Here is a 21,634-nt window from a genome sequence, read left to right as displayed (position 1 = left end):
AGTGCGTACAGGTGAGGTGGCTGGTGTGCGGATTTGGTAGGATGGCCCATAGGTAAGCCTTGGGGAATGTTGGAGGTCAGGGGGTGGTCAGGGGCCCAGGCCTAAAGCTGTGTATGGGGCACAAAAATTTCTGATGGCTGCCCTGTTTCTATCTATGCAATCTAGTATCTCTCTACCGGTATCTATCCCTCTATCTATCTATCTATCTATCTATCTATCTATCTATCTATCTATCTATCTATCTATCTATCTATCCATCCATCTCTCTATCACCCTGCCAATGATTCTACACACTCTTGGCTGTCTAGATTGAGGTAAAGGCCTCCCCAGTAAAATCTCTTGGGGGTGTTTTAGTAAAGGAAAGTTATCCTGAGCTCCAGCCAATTGTGTTGAGTGTAATTTAGGGAAAATTCTTTGAACATGATTGGATGTTTGATGCAATTGGAGCAGTGTCGGGGGGGGGGGGGGGGGATAAAATGACATAAATAAAGCTAAACAGCGAATAGTTAAACAGATAAAGACAAATTCAATCCCCCCCATGAGTTCCCGGTAGATAACCACATTGACAAATTGGAGACGTTTCTCCACCACACAGAACATTCTAGATTTCCCATAATCACTGAGCATACATGTTACATTATTTGTGCTACAAAACTCTTAGTTCCGGTTTAGAAAACAATCCACAACATTTGTATCATTTTAATAAATATTTTATTTTCAATGAAATAAAAAAAGAATGACGTTTCTCAAACAAGAGTGGAAGTCACATAACTCCACACAACCAACGTAGGCAAACATTGCCGCCCCATAATACACACCGGCAAATATTGCAAACCATACTGTGAATTCTATTCAACTTTTATCATATTTACTGCAAATATTGCAGAACATTCGGGGGTTTCACCTTCACAAGAAGGCAATGCAGACGATCAATAATAAGGACGATCACATGGTGATTACAAATTGTATACATTGTCATTACAATAGTACATTCATAGAATCCACTGAAAAGCAATGAAAAATAATTAGCCCCGGACTAAATCACATCGAATAAAACTGTCACCGCTGCAAGACAGAGACAGTTCCCCGCCTCTCAGGCCCAGGGCTGAGGGGGGGGAGGGGGGGGGCACAATGGGAAGTTTTGTTAGTGTGATCATGGCAGCGATCGTTACATCTGAAGTTGTATATAGTAGTGATTGATCGCACACATCTGATAAATTGTGCGCTTATTAGCGATTATTCACTCTACATACTCTACACTCCATTGTTCTCTATATGTCACATTCAATTAATTGGACAATTGCACTAAAAAAACAAAACAAATCTCCCCATGTGCCCCCAGATTATATTTGTCACCCAAGAATGCTGCATTCATGACACTCACTGGGGTCTTCATTTCAATTCTCTCGCAGCTGTTGGCATCTTTGTTGCAATACAATTCTGCAACAATATGCAACACAGTATACAAATATTACTAATCATCGGGCTATATATAGGAAAGGTATGGAATTAGAATTGCCAGCTTTGCCTCAAATCAGCCAATCAGATCCCACTTTGTATTCTCCTAAAAATATATATTATAGTATTATGATTGATTACCATGGGGCAAACTATGCACCTTCTAATCCCATTGATAAATGAAATCTACAATATAAAATGTCAGTTTCATGACAGACACAATCACTTTGTGACTTCCTTGATATCCAGGGGCTGATTTACTAAAGGCAAATAGACTCTGAACTGTACAAGTGTTTAGTAAATGAGGGGGAAGCTCTGCTGACTTCCCTCATCCAATAAAGTGCAAGCAAAATTGCTTTTTTTTATTTTTCTTGCATGTGATTGGGGATTCTTTGCAAAGCTGAAGCTTCAGCTCATTTACTGAGCTCAGGAGCAACTGCACTTTGCAAAGTCTTTTAGCCTTTAGTAAATCAACCCCGGAGTATCTATAATGTAATAGACTTTAAAGCGGAGCTCCACCCAAAAGGGGAAGCCCTGCTTGTCTGCCTCCTACCCCCCTCCACTGCCACATTTGGCACCTTTTTAAGGGGGGGAGGGGGGGGTACCTGGCTTGCAAAGTGCAAAGTCTATTTGGGGGTTGGTGTACTAAAGGCAAAAAGACTGTACACTTTGCAAAGTGCAATTGCTCCAGAGCTTAGTAAATAAGGTAAAGCTTCACTTTCTAAAGAATACCCAATCACATGCAAGGAAAATTTAAAAAAAAAACAACATTTATGCTTGCATGTGATTGGATGATGGAGGTCAGCAGGGCTTCTGCACATTTACTAAGATCTGAAGCAATTGCTCCTGCGATGTGCAACTGCACTTTGCAAAGTACACAGTCTATTTGCCTTTAGTGCATCAACCCCTTTGTATCTCAGTATACTTAGTATATGTGAAATGTACTCTGGTTTTAATATAAAACACAATCAATACTGGTTCAAAATGCATGGTTTCCTGCAGCAACCAGGTTCTTACATTTTGAATTGAGTACTTAAAAAATGATAGCTGCAATTTAATTGGTTGCTGTAGACAGCATTCCATTGGCCCAACTGAATAATTCTAATAGGCTTACTCTGTACCCTTAGGGTAAACATGCATACATATACATATGCATTATATTACATGTTCCATATTGGAAACCTCACACTAACAATATAATACTTAGACTGAATATTAATCTTACTTTCCCGCTTTACAATAAAGCAGATAGATAGAGAAATACATATACAGATAATTCCATATAGGAATGTAACAGAGCTAAGATCTGATCCCAGCATAAAATATAAAGTCATATAACATTACATAATTACATTATATTAAATATAACCTTACTCACTATCAATATGATAAGACACAGTGATGGGGTCAGACCCCTGAGTACTATTGGAAGCATTGTATGCTCCTTGTACACCCAACTCTATGTACACAGCTCACAGTCCTGAGAAGTGGAGACAAGTCTCTACCAGGGTCTCCATAGGGTTTTGCTGCCGTCTGGGGGGCTGTTCTTGCTGGGGGTCTGTGAAGTGGGGAATACAGAAGGACACGGAGCGCCGGTCACCATCTGAGCCCCATGGAGGTTCTGCAGCAGCCGCAGATTGACATCGGTCTGTGTGTGCAGGGATAGGAAGTTCACAGAGTCCTGGACGCAGGAGGAGTAGCCTTCTTTATAGGCTTGGCTGGAGGCATCTGGAATAGGAAAAGACACACATTCGTTATATGAGGTCCACTGTCACCTTCTACAATCCTCAATCCGAACATCTCTCCGCAAGAATCGTAAAATCAAGGACAAGGGGGGCACTTACTTTTCTCAGCCATGTACTGCTGCAGGAAGGTGACCGTCATCTCCAGTATGTCGGCCTTCTCCGGTTTGGAGGGCAGTTGATGTTTCTGGAACTCTTTCTCCAGTAGGAGACGCAGCTGGTCGATGCTGCTGTTAATGCGATCTCTCCTCATCTTCTCAATGGCGGGCTTCCTCAACTGCACAAAACAAGACACAGGATGGTTAATGACTTCATAGTGATTACATGGATGAGGAGAAACAAAAAATAGACTTGTCTCAAGAGGAAAAATAAGGATTTGTGTAAATCTTAGAGGAGACAGAATGGTAAGACCTAGAGGGGTGACTGAATGAAAGACCAAGGATGCCAGGATGGGGAGATACAGGACAGGATGAACTCTAGAAGTATATTGTATGGAGATACCTTGAGGGGTAACAGGATGGGGAGCTATAGGAGGACATTGGATGGGAAGACCTAGAGGGGTGACAGGATGGGGAGATATAGGAGGACCAGATGGAAAGATGTAGAGGGATTGACAGGATGAGGGATCTCTTAGGTGACAGGATGAAAAGATCTAAGAAGATATTGAATGGAGATACCTAGAGGGGTCACAGGATGATCTTGGAGGTGACAGGATGGGGAGATATTGGAGGACATTGGATGGCAAGACCTAGAGGGGTGACAGGATGATCTTGGAGGTGCCAGGATGGGGAGATATAGGAGGACATTGGATGGGAAGACCTAGAGGGGTGACAGGATGGGGAGATATAGGAGGACATTGGATGGGAAGACCTAGAGGGGTGACAGGATGGGGAGATATAGGAGGACATTGGATGGGAAGACCTAGAGGGGTGACAGGATGGGGAGATATAGGAGGACATTGGCTGGGAAGACCTAGAGGGGTGACAGGATGGGGAGATATAGGAGGACATTGGATGGGAAGACCTAGAGGGGTGACAGGATGGGGAGATATAGGAGGACATTGGCTGGGAAGACCTAGAGGGGTGACAGGATGGGGAGATATAGGAGGACATTGGTTGGGAAGACCTAGAGGGGTGACAGGATGGGGAGATATAGGAGGACATTGGATGGGAAGACCTAGAGGGGTGACAGGATGGGGAGATATAGGAGGACATTGGCTGGGAAGACCTAGAGGGGTGACAGGATGGGGAGATATAGGAGGACATTGGTTGGGAAGACCTAGAGGGGTGACAGGATGGGGAGATATAGGAGGACATTGGATGGGAAGACCTAGAGGGGTGACAGGATGGGGAGATATAGGAGGACATTGGATGGGAAGACCTAGAGGGGTGACAGGATGGGGAGATATAGGAGGACATTGGCTGGGAAGACCTAGAGGGGTGACAGGATGGGGAGATATAGGAGGACATTGGATGGGAAGATCTAGAGGGGTGACAGGATGATCTTGGAGGTGCCAGGATGGGGAGATATTGGAGGACATTGGATGGCAAGACCTAGAGGGATGACAGGATGATCTTGGAGGTGCCAGGATGGGGAGATATAGGAGGACATTGGATGGGAAGACCTAGAGGGGTGACAGGATGGGGAGATATAGGAGGACATTGGATGGGAAGACCCAGAGGGGTGACAGGATGGGGAGATATAGGAGGACATTGGTTGGGAAGACCTAGAGGGGTGACAGGATGGGGAGATATAGGAGGACATTGGTTGGGAAGACCTAGAGGGGTGACAGGATGGGGAGATATAGGAGGACATTGGATGGGAAGACCCAGAGGGGTGACAGGATGGGGAGATATAGGAGGACATTGGATGGGAAGATCTAGAGGGGTGACAGGATGATCTTGGAGGTGCCAGCATCGTACACTATGGGAGGACCGGATGGGAAGACCCAGAGGGATTGACAGAATGAGGGATCTTAGATGACAGGATGGGAAAATCTAAGAGGATATTGAATGGGAAGACCTAGAGGATGTTCTTAGAGGTGACAGGATGGGGAGATATAGGACAAGATAGGAAGGTTTAGGGGGGTGACAGGATGTTGGATCTTGAAGGGGTGGGGATGGAAAGATCTAAAAGTGGGGGGAACAGAATGAGAGACGTGGAAATGTCAGGATGGGAAAATCTAGGAAGACAGGATGACAAATATAGGGGAGTAACAGGATGGGGGGAACTTGGAGGTGCCAGGATGGAAAGTTCTAGGTGGACGGGATGGAAGATCTTTAGGAATGACAGAACGGGGGATCTTAGAGGTATGAGGATGAGAAGATCTAGGAGAAAACAGAATGAAAAAATAAACAAGCTACCAGGAATGTAGAGATATACTTACTTTTCTGGGTTGCTGGGTCAGTTGGCGGTCAGCACCGTGCAGTAGAGGGCTGCTGGAAGGAGACATGGTGTCCGGTCAGTGAGTGAAGAGCAGTTCCTATGCTCAGTGTCCTCTCTGTAGAAGAGATTTCAGTGATGTGCAGTCACAGAGCTCACCCTCCCCTCTATATACCCCTCACTCTGCATAATAATGTGTGAGGATCAGACTTTGCAGAGGTTCCCACACTCAGCAGCCAATCACAGAGCGGCGGGGACAATGGACGTGTGTCACACTGCAAGGTGGCATCTGGAGCCTCTAATAATAGTGCATAATGTAGGATGCAGGGGGCAAGCTGTAGGACAGAAGTGTGGGAAAGACCTTCTTCAGGATGCCCTTTAACATGTGACATATTGCAAAGTCCACTTAGACTTTATATTGCTTATAAAGAGCAGGAGGGCGAGTGCAATATTTATAAAGAAAAGAAATAAACACGTCATTCCATTATTTAGTATACAGTTGCCCACAGTTGGGACTTTTTGGAGGCACATCAACACATACATTACAGATATATATAAAATCGGAATTTTATTCGGTATTCACAAATAAAAACATATACAACGGTACAAACTTTTATTATGCAAAGAGGTGTATTTACTAAAACTGGAGAGTGCAAAATCAGGCTCACTTTTACATGGAAACCAATCAGCTTTCAGGTTTTATTGCCAAAGCTTCATTGAAAAAGCTGAGATTAGAAACTGATGGGTTTCTATGCGGAAGTGAGTCTGATTTTGCACTCTCCAGTTTTAGTAAATAAACTCCAAAGAACTGATTTACCGGCATCAGTCTCATACAGATATACGGCAATCAATTTATATGTTTCACCCAAAATCTTTTATTCAGAATCTTGCAGGATATACAGATGGACAAAATCGCATCACAAATCTCAACATGTTTCGCAAACAATAATTTACTTCTTCAGGAGCCGATGCCTCTAACAGGGGGGGTTCATTTACTAAAGGCAAATAGACTGTGCACTTTGCAGTTGCTCCAGATCTTAGTAAATGAGCAGAAGCTCTGCTGACTTCCATCGTCCAATCATGTGCAAGCAAAAATGCAGTTGTTTTATTTTCCTTGCGCGTGATTGGGTATTATTTGTAAAGTGAAGCTTTACCTCATTTACTAAGCTCTGCAGCAACTGCACTTTACAAAGTGCACAGTCTATTTGCCTTTAGTAAATCAACCCCAAAGTATCTATAATGTAATAAACTTTAAAGCGGAGCTCCACCCAAAAAAGGTAAGCTCCACTCATCTGCCTCCTACCCCCCTCCGCTGCCACATTTGACACCTTTTTTTGGGGGGGGGGGGGGCTGGTTTGCAAAGGGGGGGTTTATGTACTAAAGGCAAAAAGACTGTGCTCTTTGCAAAGTGCAATTTCTCCAGGGCTTAGTAGAGGTAAAGCTTCACTTTTCAAAGAATTTCCAATCACGTAAAAAACAGCATTTTTACTTGCATGTGATTGGATGCTTGAGGTCAGCAGAGCGTACGAAATATGAATCTTGTTAACTTTTCGTAACAATTATGAACATTCGTTATGATGAATTTAAAAAGCAAAAAATACCTTTCTTAATATGGCAGTCATCGACTATGAGGGGCTCCCACCATCCCTGTGCTGTGCTCATTATGAGGGGCTCCCCCCATCCCTGTGCTGTGATCATTATGAGGGGCTCCCCCCATCCCTATGCTGTGCTCATTATGAGGGGCTCCCCCCATCCCTGTGCTGTGATCATTATGAGGGGCTCCCCCCATCCCTGTGCTGTGATCATTATGAGGGGCTCCCCCCATCCCTGTGCTGTGATCATTATGAGGGGCTCCCCCCATCCCTGTGCTGTGATCATTATGAGGGCCCCCCCATCCCTGTGCTGTGATCATTATGAGGGGCTCCCCCATCCCTGTGCTGTGATCATTATGAGGGGCTCCCCCCATCCCTGTGCTGTGATCATTATGAGGGGCTTCCCCCATCTCTGTGCTGTGATCATTATGAGGGGCTCCCACCATCCCTGTGCTGTGATCATTATGAGGTGCTTCCCCCATCCCTGTGCTGTGATCATTATGAGTGGCTCCCCCCATCCCTGTGCTGTGATGACTTCCTGGGTTTTTAACTTCATCATAAGAGCCGGTTCACACTGCGGGCGATGCGAGGCGACACGACTCGCCTCGCCGCGCTCTCGCAAGTCGCCCCCGTTCTGTACAATGGAACCGTTCTGAGAGGAGCGACTCGAGTCGCTCCGACTCAGAAAAAAGGTTCCTGTACTACTTCTGGGCGACCTGGGGGCGACTTGCATTGACTTCTATACAGAAGTCATCTGCAAGTTGCCGCTGAGGTCGCGGCAGGTCGCTGCGAGGCAAGTCGGTGTCGCCTCGCATCGCCTGCAGTGTGAACCGGCCCTTACAAATAATCGTAATTATTATGACAATTATAAAACGATATTAACGAACATTCTTATTTTGTCCGATTCTGAATCTCCCATCGACTACCAGTCCCAGTCTCTCCCACTCCCATATTAAAAAAAGTCATTTTCCCAACCCCCACTCAGCAACAGAAGAAAACCTATGATTGGTCAACAAAACACCATCTCACGTTTCCGTTGTAATGGAATTTGGAAACAAAATTCGTAAAATTCGTATTTCGTATACAAATCGGAAGCATAGAGATTCGTATTTTGGATGCTTCCGAATGTACGCATTTTTGGAAATTTGTACGAATTTTCGATTCTACGAAACGAGCCGCACATGTCCTAGTGCACCGCGGACACCTCCAACGGTTCTTCAACCCGTCCTCACCTTCTCCTCCTCTACAAGCCTCAGCTGCTGGTGTCCCACCGACACTATAGACTTCCTTCTAATCCATTATCCAGCCAATAGTCATTTAACATTGATGGGCATTATTAGGACCTGATATCGCGGTTACAATTCATAGCAGATCGAAGGTGAATGAGGAAGATGAATGGGGTATCTGAAGAGGAGGACGAATGATATATCGTCCATTACAGGATGGAACCTTTCATTTCACCTTTTACTACAACACAATCTTATCAGTGTTCTCCAGATGTATCATTAGTGAAGATGTGTCCGAGGCTTTCTAATGAAGAGGGTGATTTCCATTGATTGTATTGGAGATTCCCATGTCTGGGGGGGTCGGTGTTCATAGAGACTCCTCTGTGGGGTCTCCAGAGACAGAGGATGGAGCGGTGTGATAAGAGACTGTCTGCATGTCATTGACACCTCATTACCCAGAACATCAAAGACTGACACTGGCCTCCTGCAGGCCCTGCCCATGGACCAAGCCGGATGGAGTTTGTAGGAGGTTATATGTAATAGACCCGCGTCTTTTTTTTTTTTGTCAAACTACACAAAGCGAATTTGGACTTCTGGTACTAAGCAGGGTCACTGTTAGAAATCGTGGGGCCCCATACAGCAGTGGCATCACTATGGGGGTGCAGGGGGTGCGGCCCACACCCAGGTGGCACCCGCAGAGGAGTGACACCAGCCTGAGGGTGGTGGAGGGTCCCGGAGGCAGGGGTCTTTTCAGCCAGAACATGCCGGTGTCACCCTAGCCCTGAGGGAGACTCCTCACTCTTAGCCCTTGTACACACGGGTCGGACATTCTGCCAACCAAATCCGTCGGATTTTGTCGGAAACTGTTGCATACACACGGTCGGACCAAGTTGGCGGAAAATCCGATCATTCAGAACGTGATGACGTAATTTCGTTACGATGGGACTACGTTCAGGCTAGTAGCCAATAGCTTTGATGTAGGAATTTGATCTGAGCATGCGTGGCACTTTTATCCGATCGGAATTCTCTACACGTGATCGGAGTATGTCAGATCGGAGCATTTTGTCGGAAAATATTTCCAGCAAGTTGGAAAATTGGGTCCGACGGATATTCCGATGGAAACAGTCCGATGCAGACCACACACAGTCGGAATATCCGACAAAACGGTCCGATAGGACACATTCCGTCGGGATCTCCGACCGTGTGTACAAGGGCTTACTGTCACTTCTGCTGCCGCTGCCTCCTGTCATAAGCCCGCTGCCCGGAGAGTGACAGTTTGGGCGGTGGTTGCACACTGAATCCTTCCACACTTGCTGTCCAGGTACATAAGGGCAGGGGTGCCTATACTGATGGAGGGGTCTGTACTAAGGGGGTCTGTACTGATGGAGGGGGGCCTGTACTGAGGGAGGGGTGGTCTATACTGATGGAGGGGGGTCTGTACTTAGAGAGGTGGTCTATACTGATGGAGGGGGTCTGTACTGGGGGAGGTCTATACTGATAGAGGGGGGTCTATATTAAGGGTGGGGGGTCTGGTCTATACTGAGGGGGCGATCTATACTGAGAGGGGTCTATACTAAAGGGGGTCTATACTGATGGAGAAGGGTCTATAATGAGGCAGAGGTGTCTATACTGATGGAGGGGGTCTGTACTGAGGCAGGGGGGTCTGGACTGAGATGGGGGGTCTATACTGGGGGAGGGGGTCTATACTTAGTAGGGACCATACTTGATGGAGGAAGAGTCTGTACTGAGGGAGGGGTGTGTGTACATGGGGGGTCTGGACTGAGACGGGGGGTCTATACTAGTAGAAGGGGGTCTGTACTGAGGGAGGGGGGTCTATACTGGGGAAGGGGTCTATACTTAGTAGGGACTATACTTGATGGAGGGAGAGTCTGTATTGAGGGAGGGGAGTGTGTACATGGGGGGGGGGGGGTTATACATGGAGAGGGGTCTGTACTGATGGAGGGGGGTCTATACTTAGTAAAAAAGAGGATCTGTACTGAGGGAGGGGGTCTATACTGACGGAGGGGGGTCTCTACTGAGGGAGGAGGGTCTATACTGAGGGAGGAGGGTCTGTACTGAGGGAGGAGGGTCTGTACTGAGACAGGTGGGTCTATACTGATAGAGGGGCTCTATACTGAAGGAGGGGGGGGTCTATTTTGCTAAAGGGGGGTCTGTACTGAGGAAGGGGGTTTATACTGATGAAGGGGGGGTTTATACTGATGGAGGGGGGGTCTATACTTAGTAAAAGAGAGGATCTGTACTGAGGGAGGATTATAATTGGTGGAGAGGGTCTATACTTAGTGGAAAGGGGGTCTGTACTGAGGGAGGGGGTCTATAATGAGGGGGACTATGCTTGGTGAAGGGGGTCTGTACTGAGGGGAGACTATGGTTGGTGGAGGGGGGTGACAACCTGTTTTACCACAGCAGCTGACAACAACCCTAGTGATGCCCCTCCCATACAGCCCTCCTGACAGGGGGGCATGCCTACATCCCACTTATCCCCCCACCCCCCCCGGGGTCTAGTGAAATCCATTTATTAATTTAGGCAAGAATGAACAATGAAGCTGCCCCGGGCCCCTCTGTTTAGCTGATGGGGCCCGGGCCCAGGACAACAGAACCGGTTGTACTGTCTTACCAGTGGCCCTGGTACTAAGCCCTCTACTACTCCAGTACTAAGAAGGTGCACTTTAGAGAAGGCAGGTTAGGAAGCATAGTGTTCGAAGCCTATTGTATTAAGGTGGGCACCCCAAAGCTCAAACACACATTCCTTTCTCTGCAGTCTCAGCTGCACTGGACAGTGACTGAATGGGAAGTGCTCTGTGCTGATAGACTTCCTGTTCACTCACAAACAGAAGCATAGTAAACCCAGTTTACTATGCTTCAGTTATGAATGAACACAGTGAGCGACTGTGTTCACTGTGTTCATTTAGAAAACCAAGAGGCTGGTAAATTACATATTTACTCGCCCCTTCCCCCATTCTCTATCCTGAAACATCCAACCACTGTAGCCGGGTGGGGGAGGAAGAGGGGGGGCCAACCCAGGATGGGCAACCCAAGCAGTAAGGGGACTCGGTGCAGCATGTAGTGATTATGGTGTGCCCAGGCACACCTAGCACACCCCTTGCACACTCCTATGTTAGGAAGTCTTTAGTCACCATGCCTTACATTCCGCCACCACCCCAATCTGACACTGGAACCCCAAAAATGACTCAGTATTTCTGGGTATGGGGGGGGGGCATCTGACAGTCATGTCACAAAAACAGTGCTGTCACCCTGAACAGCCAATCACAAGGCGCTAGTGCTGTCCTTCTGTTGACTACTCAGCTTATTCTGGATTTTGATTTTGATGAGCAGTCAGGGCTCCAAGTTAACGGGTAGTGGGGACCCCCCGGTAGGTAAAGTAAGCCTTTGGTGCCTCCTTTAAAAAGGTACCTAAAGTGGACCTTCAGTAACTTTTTCAACTTTCCATCTATTACATTTTCTGCTCTTGTTGTAAATCCCGTATACAGCCCACTTCCTGTTTCCTGTCTGGTCATTAGCCTAGGATTATGACATCATACACAGCTCTCTCTCTCTCTGACTCTCCTGAGCAGGGCCGGGACAAGGGGTGGGCAGAAGGGACTGCTGCCCTGGGCACTGTGGTATCATGTGAGGTGAAGGGGGCACCACAAGGAGATTGGGGGGAGGGGATTTTTGTTACAAGGGGGAACTTGGAGGGTGGCAGAGGGTAAGTGTTGTTCTAGGAGGGGAAATTTGTGGGGGTATGCTAAGAGTGTTAATTTAGGGGGCTTTGTGTGGGGAAGGGCAATGAGAGAAGAAGATTTGTGCTTAGAGGGAGGATTGGGAGGGGGGATTTGTGCTGGGGGGGCTTTCCAGTGGGGGGGGGGAGAGAAGATATGTACTGGGAGGGGAAATTGGGAATTTTTAGGGGTAGAGAATTTGTGCTAGGAGGGGTGATTTTTTTGGGGCAGGGGGGGCATTTGTGCTGGGAGGGGTGATTTCAGCAGAGGGAATGATTTGTACTGCGAGGAGGGAAAATTATGCTTAGGGGGAGTGAAAGGGATTAGTGTTCAGTTTTTTGTTGAGGAGGATTTGTTGCCACATAATACTTATACATCTTGGGGGGGGGGGGGCGCAGTTTGGCATGTTCGCCCCCTGGGCTCTAGAAGACCTTGTCCCAGCACTGCTCCTGAGAGTTTGCCAGGAAGGGAGGGGGGTGAGTCATAAGAGAGCCAATGAGAGCTGCAGGGCTGGAGGTGTGCCTCCTGTGTGTCTGTGTAAATCCAGGAAGTGAACAGGCAGCAGCTTCAGCTGCCCACAGTTAAAATGGCTGCAGCCAGACTCAGTGGAGGGAGATTTCTGCAGCATATTTGGTAAGTACAGAATCACAGTATATATAAAATAATATGTAAAGCGGTTGGAGGGAAGCTTCAGAATGGCAAAGATGTCTTATTACAGACTGTGAGCGGTAAGTTGCATAGTTCCCAACTGTCCCGGATTTCAAGGGACTGTCCCCGATTTGGAGCAATGTCCCTCTGTCCCTCATTCCTCCTCATTTGTCCTCCATTTTGCTCTGATCTATAGAGATGTATATAAAATGAACTTTTTATCTTTCAAAAAGTGTTTCCCAGCACTAAACCTTCCATCCGGTTTCTAAACTTCTGCATTTGTACATTTTAGGAGCCAATAAAAAGGAATAGTAGTGGTAAAAAAAAGTCCTTGTGGATTTAATTAACCTTTTATTTTTTGGTTAATTTTCCTTTAAGGGGGTGTGGCAGGGGCGTGTCCTATGCCTACATACCTTTGTTAGTAGGTGTCCCTCATTCTCATCTCAAAACATTGGGGGGTATGAAGTTGTACCTGTTTATCCGCAGTCTTCTCTTCTCTGCAGCCATTCAAATTGCAGAATGTACAACGCTTGTCTGAGAGTTCCGAAAACGGGGTAGAGAGCTGAAATTACACACTGCAGAGCTCTGTGAGGAGAACTCTGAGAGCTGATTGGAGGGAAGTGACACCCCCCTCACACAGCACACAGGAACAGAACCGAGGCTGTCAATCACAGGGGTGTTGCAGGCATGGCCAGGCGAGCTGCATGTTGGAATTTCCATACTGGGATCATCCTTAGGAAATCCACACATGTGCAGATGTGCCCCAAGGCTCAACCGGACCCAGAGCCCTGTAGCCCATCCGCACATGCACTGGGTGCCATATTACTCTATGGGAGGGGGGGGGGGAGGCGGGGAAAACACGTTGTTCTTTGGGGAGAAGCTCCATTTTAAAGTGGGATGTGATCACTACCAGGACACAACTAACATGAACTCATCCAGTAACAGAGAAGCATTCAGGTGTCTCATATTATCAAACTCCATAGCTTGGTTGATCTTTGGCTGCTGCTGGTATTTGGATGGTGGGTACCCCTCATAATGGGCACAGCGGGTGTACAGACCCGGGAACTCGGCACAGGGATGGAGGGAACCCCTCATAATGGGCACAGCGGGTGTACAGACCCGGGAACTCAGCACAGGGGTGGTGTGAACCCCTCATAATGGGCACAGCGGGTGTACAGACCCGGGAACTCAGCACAGGGGTGGTGGGAACCCCTCATAATGGGCACAGCGGGTGTACAGACCCGGGAACTCAGCACAGGGGTGGTGGGAACCCCTCATAATGGGCACAGCGGGTGTACAGACCCGAGAACTCAGCACAGGGATGGTGGGAACCCCTCATAATGGGCACAGCGGGTGTACAGACCCGGGAACTCAGCACAGGGGTGGTGGGAACCCCTCATAATGGGCACAGCGGGTGTACAGACCCGGGAACTCAGCACAGGGGTGGTGGGAACCCCTCATAATGGGCACAGCGGGTGTACAGACCCGGGAACTCAGCCCAGGGATGGTGAGAACCCCTCATAATGGGCACAGCGTGTGTACAAACCTGGGAACTCAGCACAGGGATGGTGGGAACCCCTCATAATGGGCACAGCGGGTGTACAGACCCGGGAACTCAGCACAGGGGTGGTGGGAACCCCTCATAATGGGCACAGCGGGTGTACAGACCCGGGAACTCAGCACAGGGGTGGTGGGAACCCCTCATAATGGGCACAGCGGGTGTACAGACCCGGGAACTCAGCACAGGGGTGGTGGGAACCCCTCATAATGGGCACAGCGGGTGTACAGACCCGGGAACTCAGCACAGGGGTGGTGGGAACCCCTCATAATGGGCACAGCGGGTGTACAGACCCGAGAACTCAGCACAGGGATGGTGGGAACCCCTCATAATGGGCACAGCGGGTGTACAGACCCGGGAACTCAGCACAGGGGTGGTGGGAACCCCTCATAATGGGCACAGCGGGTGTACAGACCCGGGAACTCAGCCCAGGGATGGTGAGAACCCCTCATAATGGGCACAGCGTGTGTACAAACCTGGGAACTCAGCACAGGGATGGTGGGAACCCCTCATAATGGGCACAGCGGGTGTACAGACCCGGGAACTCAGCACAGGGGTGGTGGGAACCCCTCATAATGGGCACAGCGGGTGTACAGACCCGGGAACTCAGCACAGGGGTGGTGGGAACCCCTCATAATGGGCACAGCGGGTGTACAGACCCGAGAACTCAGCACAGGGATGGTGGGAACCCCTCATAATGGGCACAGCGGGTGTACAGACCCGGGAACTCAGCACAGGGATGGTGGGAACCCCTCATAATGGGCACAGCGGGTGTACAGACCCGGGAACTCAGCACAGGGGTGGTGGGAACCCCTCATAATGGGCACAGCGGGTGTACAGACCCGGGAACTCAGCACAGGGGTGGTGGGAACCCCTCATAATGGGCACAGCGGGTGTACAGACCCGGGAACTCAGCACAGGGATGGTGGGAACCCCTCATAATGGGCACAGCGGGTGTACAGACCCGGGAACTCAGCACAGGGGTGGTGGGAACCCCTCATAATGGGCACAGCGGGTGTACAGACCCGGGAACTCAGCACAGGGGTGGTGGGAACCCCTCATAATGGGCACAGCGGGTGTACAGACCCGGGAACTCAGCACAGGGATGGTGGGAACCCCTCATAATGGGCACAGCGGGTGTACAGACCCGGGAACTCAGCACAGGGATGGTGGGAACCCCTCATAATGGGCACAGCGGGTGTACAGACCCGGGAACTCAGCACAGGGATGGTGGGAACCCCTCATAATGGGCACAGCGGGTGTACAGACCCGGGAACTCAGCACAGGGATGGTGGGAACCCCTCATAATGGGCACAGCGGGTGTACAGACCCGGGAACTCAGCACAAGGATGGTGGGAAACTGCCATTCCTCTCCTTGACAGCGAGGTGAGAGGTTGCCAGTTCCTTTGCTCCTGTGCTTCCAGAGACCAGGGGCTAGAGTTACTCCTCTGCCCCAGGAAGGATGCTGGATCCTGGGGAGGACCCTGGCGGGGGCCCCCTGGATAGGCCTTAACCTGCGGAAGATTCTGGGCCTGGCCCAAGGAAGGATGAATCTCTGTCTTCCTTTAGACGGAGGATTGTGGAAACGCTGAAGCGGATTGAGAAGGAAGAGGAGAAGTTGGGAGCTTTGAAAGCTGAATTTAAAAAGAAAAAGCAGATTTGTGCCAAAGTCTTCAGTAAGAAGAGACCGGCTCTGAGGCCTGAATTGAAGGACCTGGAACAAGCTCTGCGGAAGCAGAAGGAATTGGTGAGTTCTCTGAAGGAGAATAGTGGAGCTTTTAAAGAAAAATATAAAAATGAGGAGCGATTTAATCAAATGAGGAAAGGAGCTTCTTCCTGCATGGAGAGCGAGGAGATGGAAGCAGAGAGTGAGAAAGTGGGCCCGGAGGATGAGCCCAGCTCTTCAACATCTCAGACACCTGCTGAGCCCTCAATGGCGGAGGCCTCTGTCCCCTTCCCTCCCCAGCAATGTGGAACATCTGAGCCGGAGGTTGAAGGTTCTGACATGCTGCATCTGATCAACAAACTGGAGTCCAGTCCAGATTCAGCTCCCCAGGAAGGTGAGGAGAAGATGGACACCGTTCCCAGCCCTGTGAAAGAAAGTCCTGTGGAGAGAGCAGGTGCAGGTACAGTGTGTGTGCAGGATGGTGGGATCTTTAATAACAATGGGCCTGCTGAGGGTTGTGGTACTGCAGACAGTCAGCCCAGACCCATAGACAATGTACTGCAAGCAATAACATCTGCTAATAACTGTCAGCTTCAGTCTGCAGAGAGGTCCATGGACAATACAGAGACTTTGCCTGGACCAGGCACAGCGACTGTTCCTGTGAATGGTGGAGGAGATGCTGGGAGCAGTAGTACCACAGCTCTCCAGGAGTCTGCAGCAGCCAAGACTGCGATGGCTCCCAGGATTGAAGCTGAGTGTTCGGGGGAGGGGGTGGGTCCTGCTAATCAGAAGACTGCTATCCCAGCTGATTCACACTCTTGGCCAGCAGGTCTGAATGTATCTGAGGACAAGACTGCAAAAGCTGGAAGAAAAACTTATGCTGGTGTTGCTGCCACAGGATCTGGGAAGGGGGAGCAAGCAGGGAAGGAGCATGGGGACGTTCTATCTTTCTCCCTGTTTAAAAGGAGGAATGTTGTACAATTGAAATGGGAAGGCGATGGAAACCCCCCACATAGGAGGGTGGTGGTGGTGGTGGATAAAATCCTGCAGATGGGGTTTAGGCCTGCGGATATCTTCGCCCTGATCAGTCCGGCAGGTTCCTATGAATATGATTTGTCCTTTATCCGTCCCGAGTCTCTGGACATATTTTGGGAGAAGTTTGAACACGTGTGTAGGGGCCTGTCGGACTGGAAAGGGCTCATCCCCAAACTTATATCACGCCAGCCCCTCATTAAGATGGTGACAATACTTGTACGCAATGAATCCATACCCCAAGGGGATCTGACTGTATGGTTGAGGAGGTATGGGGACGTCCTGAGCCCCCTGAGAAAGATTTTGGACGATCAGGGAATATGGACAGGGGGATGGTCTGTGCAGCTGAAACTAAAGGTTATTGATAATGTTGTCCAACATCTGCCATCCTCAGCTTTCCTGGGGAGGGACAGGCTGACCATCTTCTACCCGGGCCAGCCAAAGCTCTGCAATAAATGTGGAGATAAAGGGCATCTTGCATCCTCCTGTCCAGTGATGAAGTGCTCCCTGTGTCAGGGTATAGGACATTTGGCAAAGGATTGTAATATTATAAGATGTAATCTGTGCAATGCAGTGGGACATCCTTATAGTCGATGTCCTGAGGCAATGCACAACAAGCCTGAGCTCATGAGGGAGTTCTTCCGTCTGGACATGGAGGATGCACAGAGCTCATCAGCTGGAGGGCCTGTGATTCCATCGGAGTCTGTGCCCATACCCAATGTGTCTCCCCAGTCTGTGCCAATACCCAATGTGTCTGTGTCTCCCCAGTCTGTGCCCATACCCAATGGGTCCGTGTCTCCCCAGTCTGTGGTTCCCCAGTCTGTGCCAGTACCCAATGTGTCTGTGTCCTCCCAGTCTGTGCCAGTACCCAATGTGTCTGTGTCCGCCCAGCCTGTATGTAAAGTTTCAGTTGCCAAGAATGTGTCCAATCCTTCTGTGTCTTATCCTTCTGTGTCTTCTAAAATTGCAGAGGCAGCAAGAGGTGCTGAGGCTGGTGCATCAGGTGTGGTGCCAGTCCCCCTCCCCCGACGCTGCAGGGTTCCTATTGCAGATCGTGGGGGCCAGAGGAGTGGGGAAAATAGTGGGGAGGCTGGCCTGGTGGTAGATAAGGGAAGGGAGAGTGGGGGGGAGGGGGTTGAAGGGGAGGATAGGTGTGGGGAGGCTGGTTGTGGTTTATCCAAAGATGATATGGAGTGGTTGGAGGATAGGAGGAGGAGGGGCAAAAGAAGGAAAAAAAGGGGTTCAGTTCCCTTAAATCCTGTAGTTTTGCCTTTGGAAAATAAGTTTAAGGTCCTGTCGGACAATGATGATGATGATGATGATTGGGACTCGTTCAGTTCAGCGTCCTCCATGGATGATGAGTGCCAGGGCGCAACAAAGCGTGCTGGTTCTCCAGGGAGAGGGAGTAGTCAGGCTAAGAAACGTCTGCCTCAATTACCCTAATGGCAGTTCCCACTCCGATAAAAGTGGCAACCATTAATGTTGCCAGCTTAAGATCAGTAAGCGCTCGTCATATGGCCTTATTTTTGCTCAGCGAGTTTGATGCTGACATTTTGTTTTTACAAGAGACCCATCTGAATAGTCTGGCTGATATACATCTGGCAAAGAAGGAGTGGAGACGTGGTCCCTCATTTTGGTCTCTTGCGGCCGAGCCTTACAGCGGGGTTGCAGTCCTTTTTTCTGGTATGGTAACGTGCCGGCGGGTAATTGAGGTAGAGATTGGGAGATGCATGGTCTTGGACGTCTCTGTAGGGGGGCAGGACTTGCGCCTGATTAACATCTATGGTCCCCAGACGAAGTGGGACAGGAAATGCCTCTTTACAAAGATTAAGCCTTTTCTTTTTACGGCCCAGCAGGTTATCTTTGGAGGTGATTTCAACACCATTACTAGGTCTAAAGACAGGAGAGGTTTCAGAGATAAGCTGGGCTATGACACCCTTTTTCTCAATGCGATAGTTAGGGAAGCAGGTCTGGTAGATGCGCACATTAAGCGTTGCCCAGACAGCACGGGGTTCACTTTTCAGAGAGGTAGTAGTCAGAGTAGGATAGATAGTTTTTTTTAAAGGGAGACTCTGCTTTTTCGGCACCTGTGTGCCGGGCAGTGGAGTTTTCTGATCACTGTATTCTATCTGTGACTCTAAATGCCTCAGACATGCCACCTAGGGGGAGGGGTACCTGGAGATTGAATTCGGCCCTCCTGGAAGACGAGAGAGTAAGACAATCCTTTGAGGACTTTTTTCAAGCACAGGTAACTATCCTAGACTTTTGCAACAGCAAGTCAGAATGGTGGGAGCTTGTAAAACAGGGGACTGTTAGGCTTTTCAAGGCCATAGGAAGAAAGAAGCAGCGAGATAAGTATATCACCTACCAGCGTTTGCGGAGGAAACTTGACAGCCTTGTTTCGAATGGAGGAGATTCTGGGGCGATCTCTGAGGTGAAGCTCCTCCTTAGGAGACATGAATATGACCGGCACGCCTCTTTGGTTCAGGAGAGGGATTACGGGAAATACCATTCGCCTGACCCTTACCAGAACTGTAAACAGAGCGTAGCAGTTAAGACGGTCCATGGCCTGAAGGACAGTACAGGCTCTCTGACGAAGTCTAGGTCAGGGATCCTGGAGGTTGTCAGGTCATACTATGCCGATCTCCTGGGAGGAAGGAACCTTGATCGGACAAGGATGTTGGGTTTTTTGGACTCTACACCAGGACTGGAGAGTAATGTTCCTTTGATGAATTTGACAGATGAAATCACTGCAGATGAGGTAGTCCAGGCTATTGATAAACTGGCCATCAAGAAAACGCCAGGGCCAGATGGGTTGACAGCTGAGTTTTATAAATGTTTTAAGACGATCCTGGCTCCCTACCTTGCGGAGGTTTTTAATAGCTGTTTGCAGGAGGGTTCTCTCCCTCCCTCCATGAGGCAATCTGCAGTGATCCTTCTGTCAAAGGGTAAAGATCCTTCGATTATTGAGAATTGGCGCCCCATTAGCCTTCTTAATGTCGATAGAAAGATACTGGCAAAGATTTTTTTCTGGCGATTATCGCCAGTGGCAGGCAGTTTGTTATCCCACCACCAGCACTGTTCGGTCCAAGGTAGAAGCACTTTCTCAGCAGTGTTAGCCGTCCGGGAGGCCTTGGAGCGTTGTAGGGCTGCTGGTTGGGGTAAATTTTTGCTGACATTGGATCAGGCTAAGGCCTTTGATAGGGTTAATCATGAGTACTTATGGCTCCTTCTTGGCAGATATGGCCTGGGGGGGGGTTTCATTGATTGGCTCAAGATTTTGTACAAAGGGGCTGAAAGCTTTCCGCTAGTTAATGGTTGGGTCGGGCAACCCTTTGTGGTCGGCTCGGGTGTGCGTCAGGGGTGCCCATTGAGTCCTCTGTTATATGCATTTGCAATCGACCCCTTCGTCAGAAGGCTGGAGAATGGGCCATTGTGTGGGGTACCTTTGGGCATCGCTGGTGAGCCTCCTTTGAAAGTTGTGGCCTATGCTGATGATGTTTCTGTTTTTGTCTCTGGGACTGGAGAGGCGCAGGAGGTGGTCTCAGTGATAACGCAGTATTCAGAGGCATCAGGTTCAAAGGTCAACCAGGACAAGTGTGAAGCTTTCTGGATGGGCGTGGAAGGTGAGAGCTTTGTTCTCCCGGATGACTTCCTGGAGCCCCAGCAAAAAATTAGAGTTCTAGGCATTGAATTTGGCCCAGGTGACTATGGTCATGCAAATTGGGTGAACAGGCTGGAGAATGCCGATGCCAAGGTGGCAAGCTGGAAAGGTTGGCAGCTTTCCTTGAGGGAAAAGGTTGATCTGATCAAGACTTACCTGATTCCGATTTTTCTATATGTCAGTTTTGTTTGCGTTTTGCCAGCTTCTCTCTATACCAGGGTCTATACTTGTTTCTTCCAGCTGTTATGGGGGAACAGAATAAACCTGGTCAAAAGGAATGTGACTTACCTTTCTAGGCGGGAGGGTGGTCTAGGGATGATCAACCCTGTAGTCTTTTTCTCTCTGATGTTTGTGAAGTACAATCTTGGTAACATGTTGGCAGAGAGACCGCCTGGGTGGGTTGGTATTTTCCAGTCCTGGTTTAGGCCCTTTCTGCGAGACTGGGAAAATGGTGGGCCAGTGAAAAGCCTGAGGGTCAAGCATGATAAGCTCCCGGCTTATGTTGCCCCGTGTTTGAAAATACTTCGGCAGTGGCAAGTAACGGCAGGAGAAGTCAGATCTCTTCCAAGGAAACTTCTTGAGAAGCGGATCATGAGCTCTGTTTTTTGCGAGCCACTGGCCTTGAGGGATTGCCCAAGCCTGGTTTTGGGGGTGGGTTTGCGGTTGATTAATTTGGAGAGAATCCCAATGAAGTTTAGGGATCAGGCTTTGCTTGCCTTTCATGGAAAACTATATGTGAAGGGCAACTTGAAGTTTCTTTCCATGAGTGATCGGGGCTGCCCGAGAGTGGAGTGTGGAGGAGTGGTGGAGTCCATGGATCACTTTCTACTTCAGTGCCCTTTTAATATAGAGGTGTACAAGAGGGTGGGGAGGGCTCTGAGTATACCCTTCCTCCCCCATATGAGTTATGCAGAGTGGGTGTATGG

General features: G+C 49.0%; 1 protein-coding gene across 1 annotated transcript; it reads right to left on the bottom strand.

Moving 5' to 3' along the window:
- Positions 1 to 688: 688 nt before the first annotated feature.
- LOC143934602 (transcription factor HES-5-like) lies at positions 689 to 5,741 on the bottom strand. Its single transcript, XM_077458348.1, has 3 exons — positions 5,587 to 5,741; positions 3,303 to 3,477; positions 689 to 3,186 (listed from the first exon to the last, which is right to left on the bottom strand). Exons 1-3 carry the CDS (start codon positions 5,650 to 5,652, stop codon positions 2,960 to 2,962), a joined length of 468 nt encoding a protein of 155 aa, XP_077314474.1. The 5' UTR covers positions 5,653 to 5,741; the 3' UTR covers positions 689 to 2,959.
- Between the last annotated feature and the right edge of the window lie 15,893 nt (positions 5,742 to 21,634).

Source organism: Lithobates pipiens, unplaced genomic scaffold (genome assembly GCF_037356315.1).
Source record: "Lithobates pipiens isolate NorthernLeopardFrog02 unplaced genomic scaffold, aLitPip1_a1.2 Scaffold_27, whole genome shotgun sequence".
Classification (NCBI taxonomy): Eukaryota; Metazoa; Chordata; class Amphibia; order Anura; family Ranidae; genus Lithobates; species Lithobates pipiens.
The sequence above is the reverse complement of the archived record's forward strand: the minus strand, read 5'-3'. Positions and strand labels throughout refer to the sequence as shown.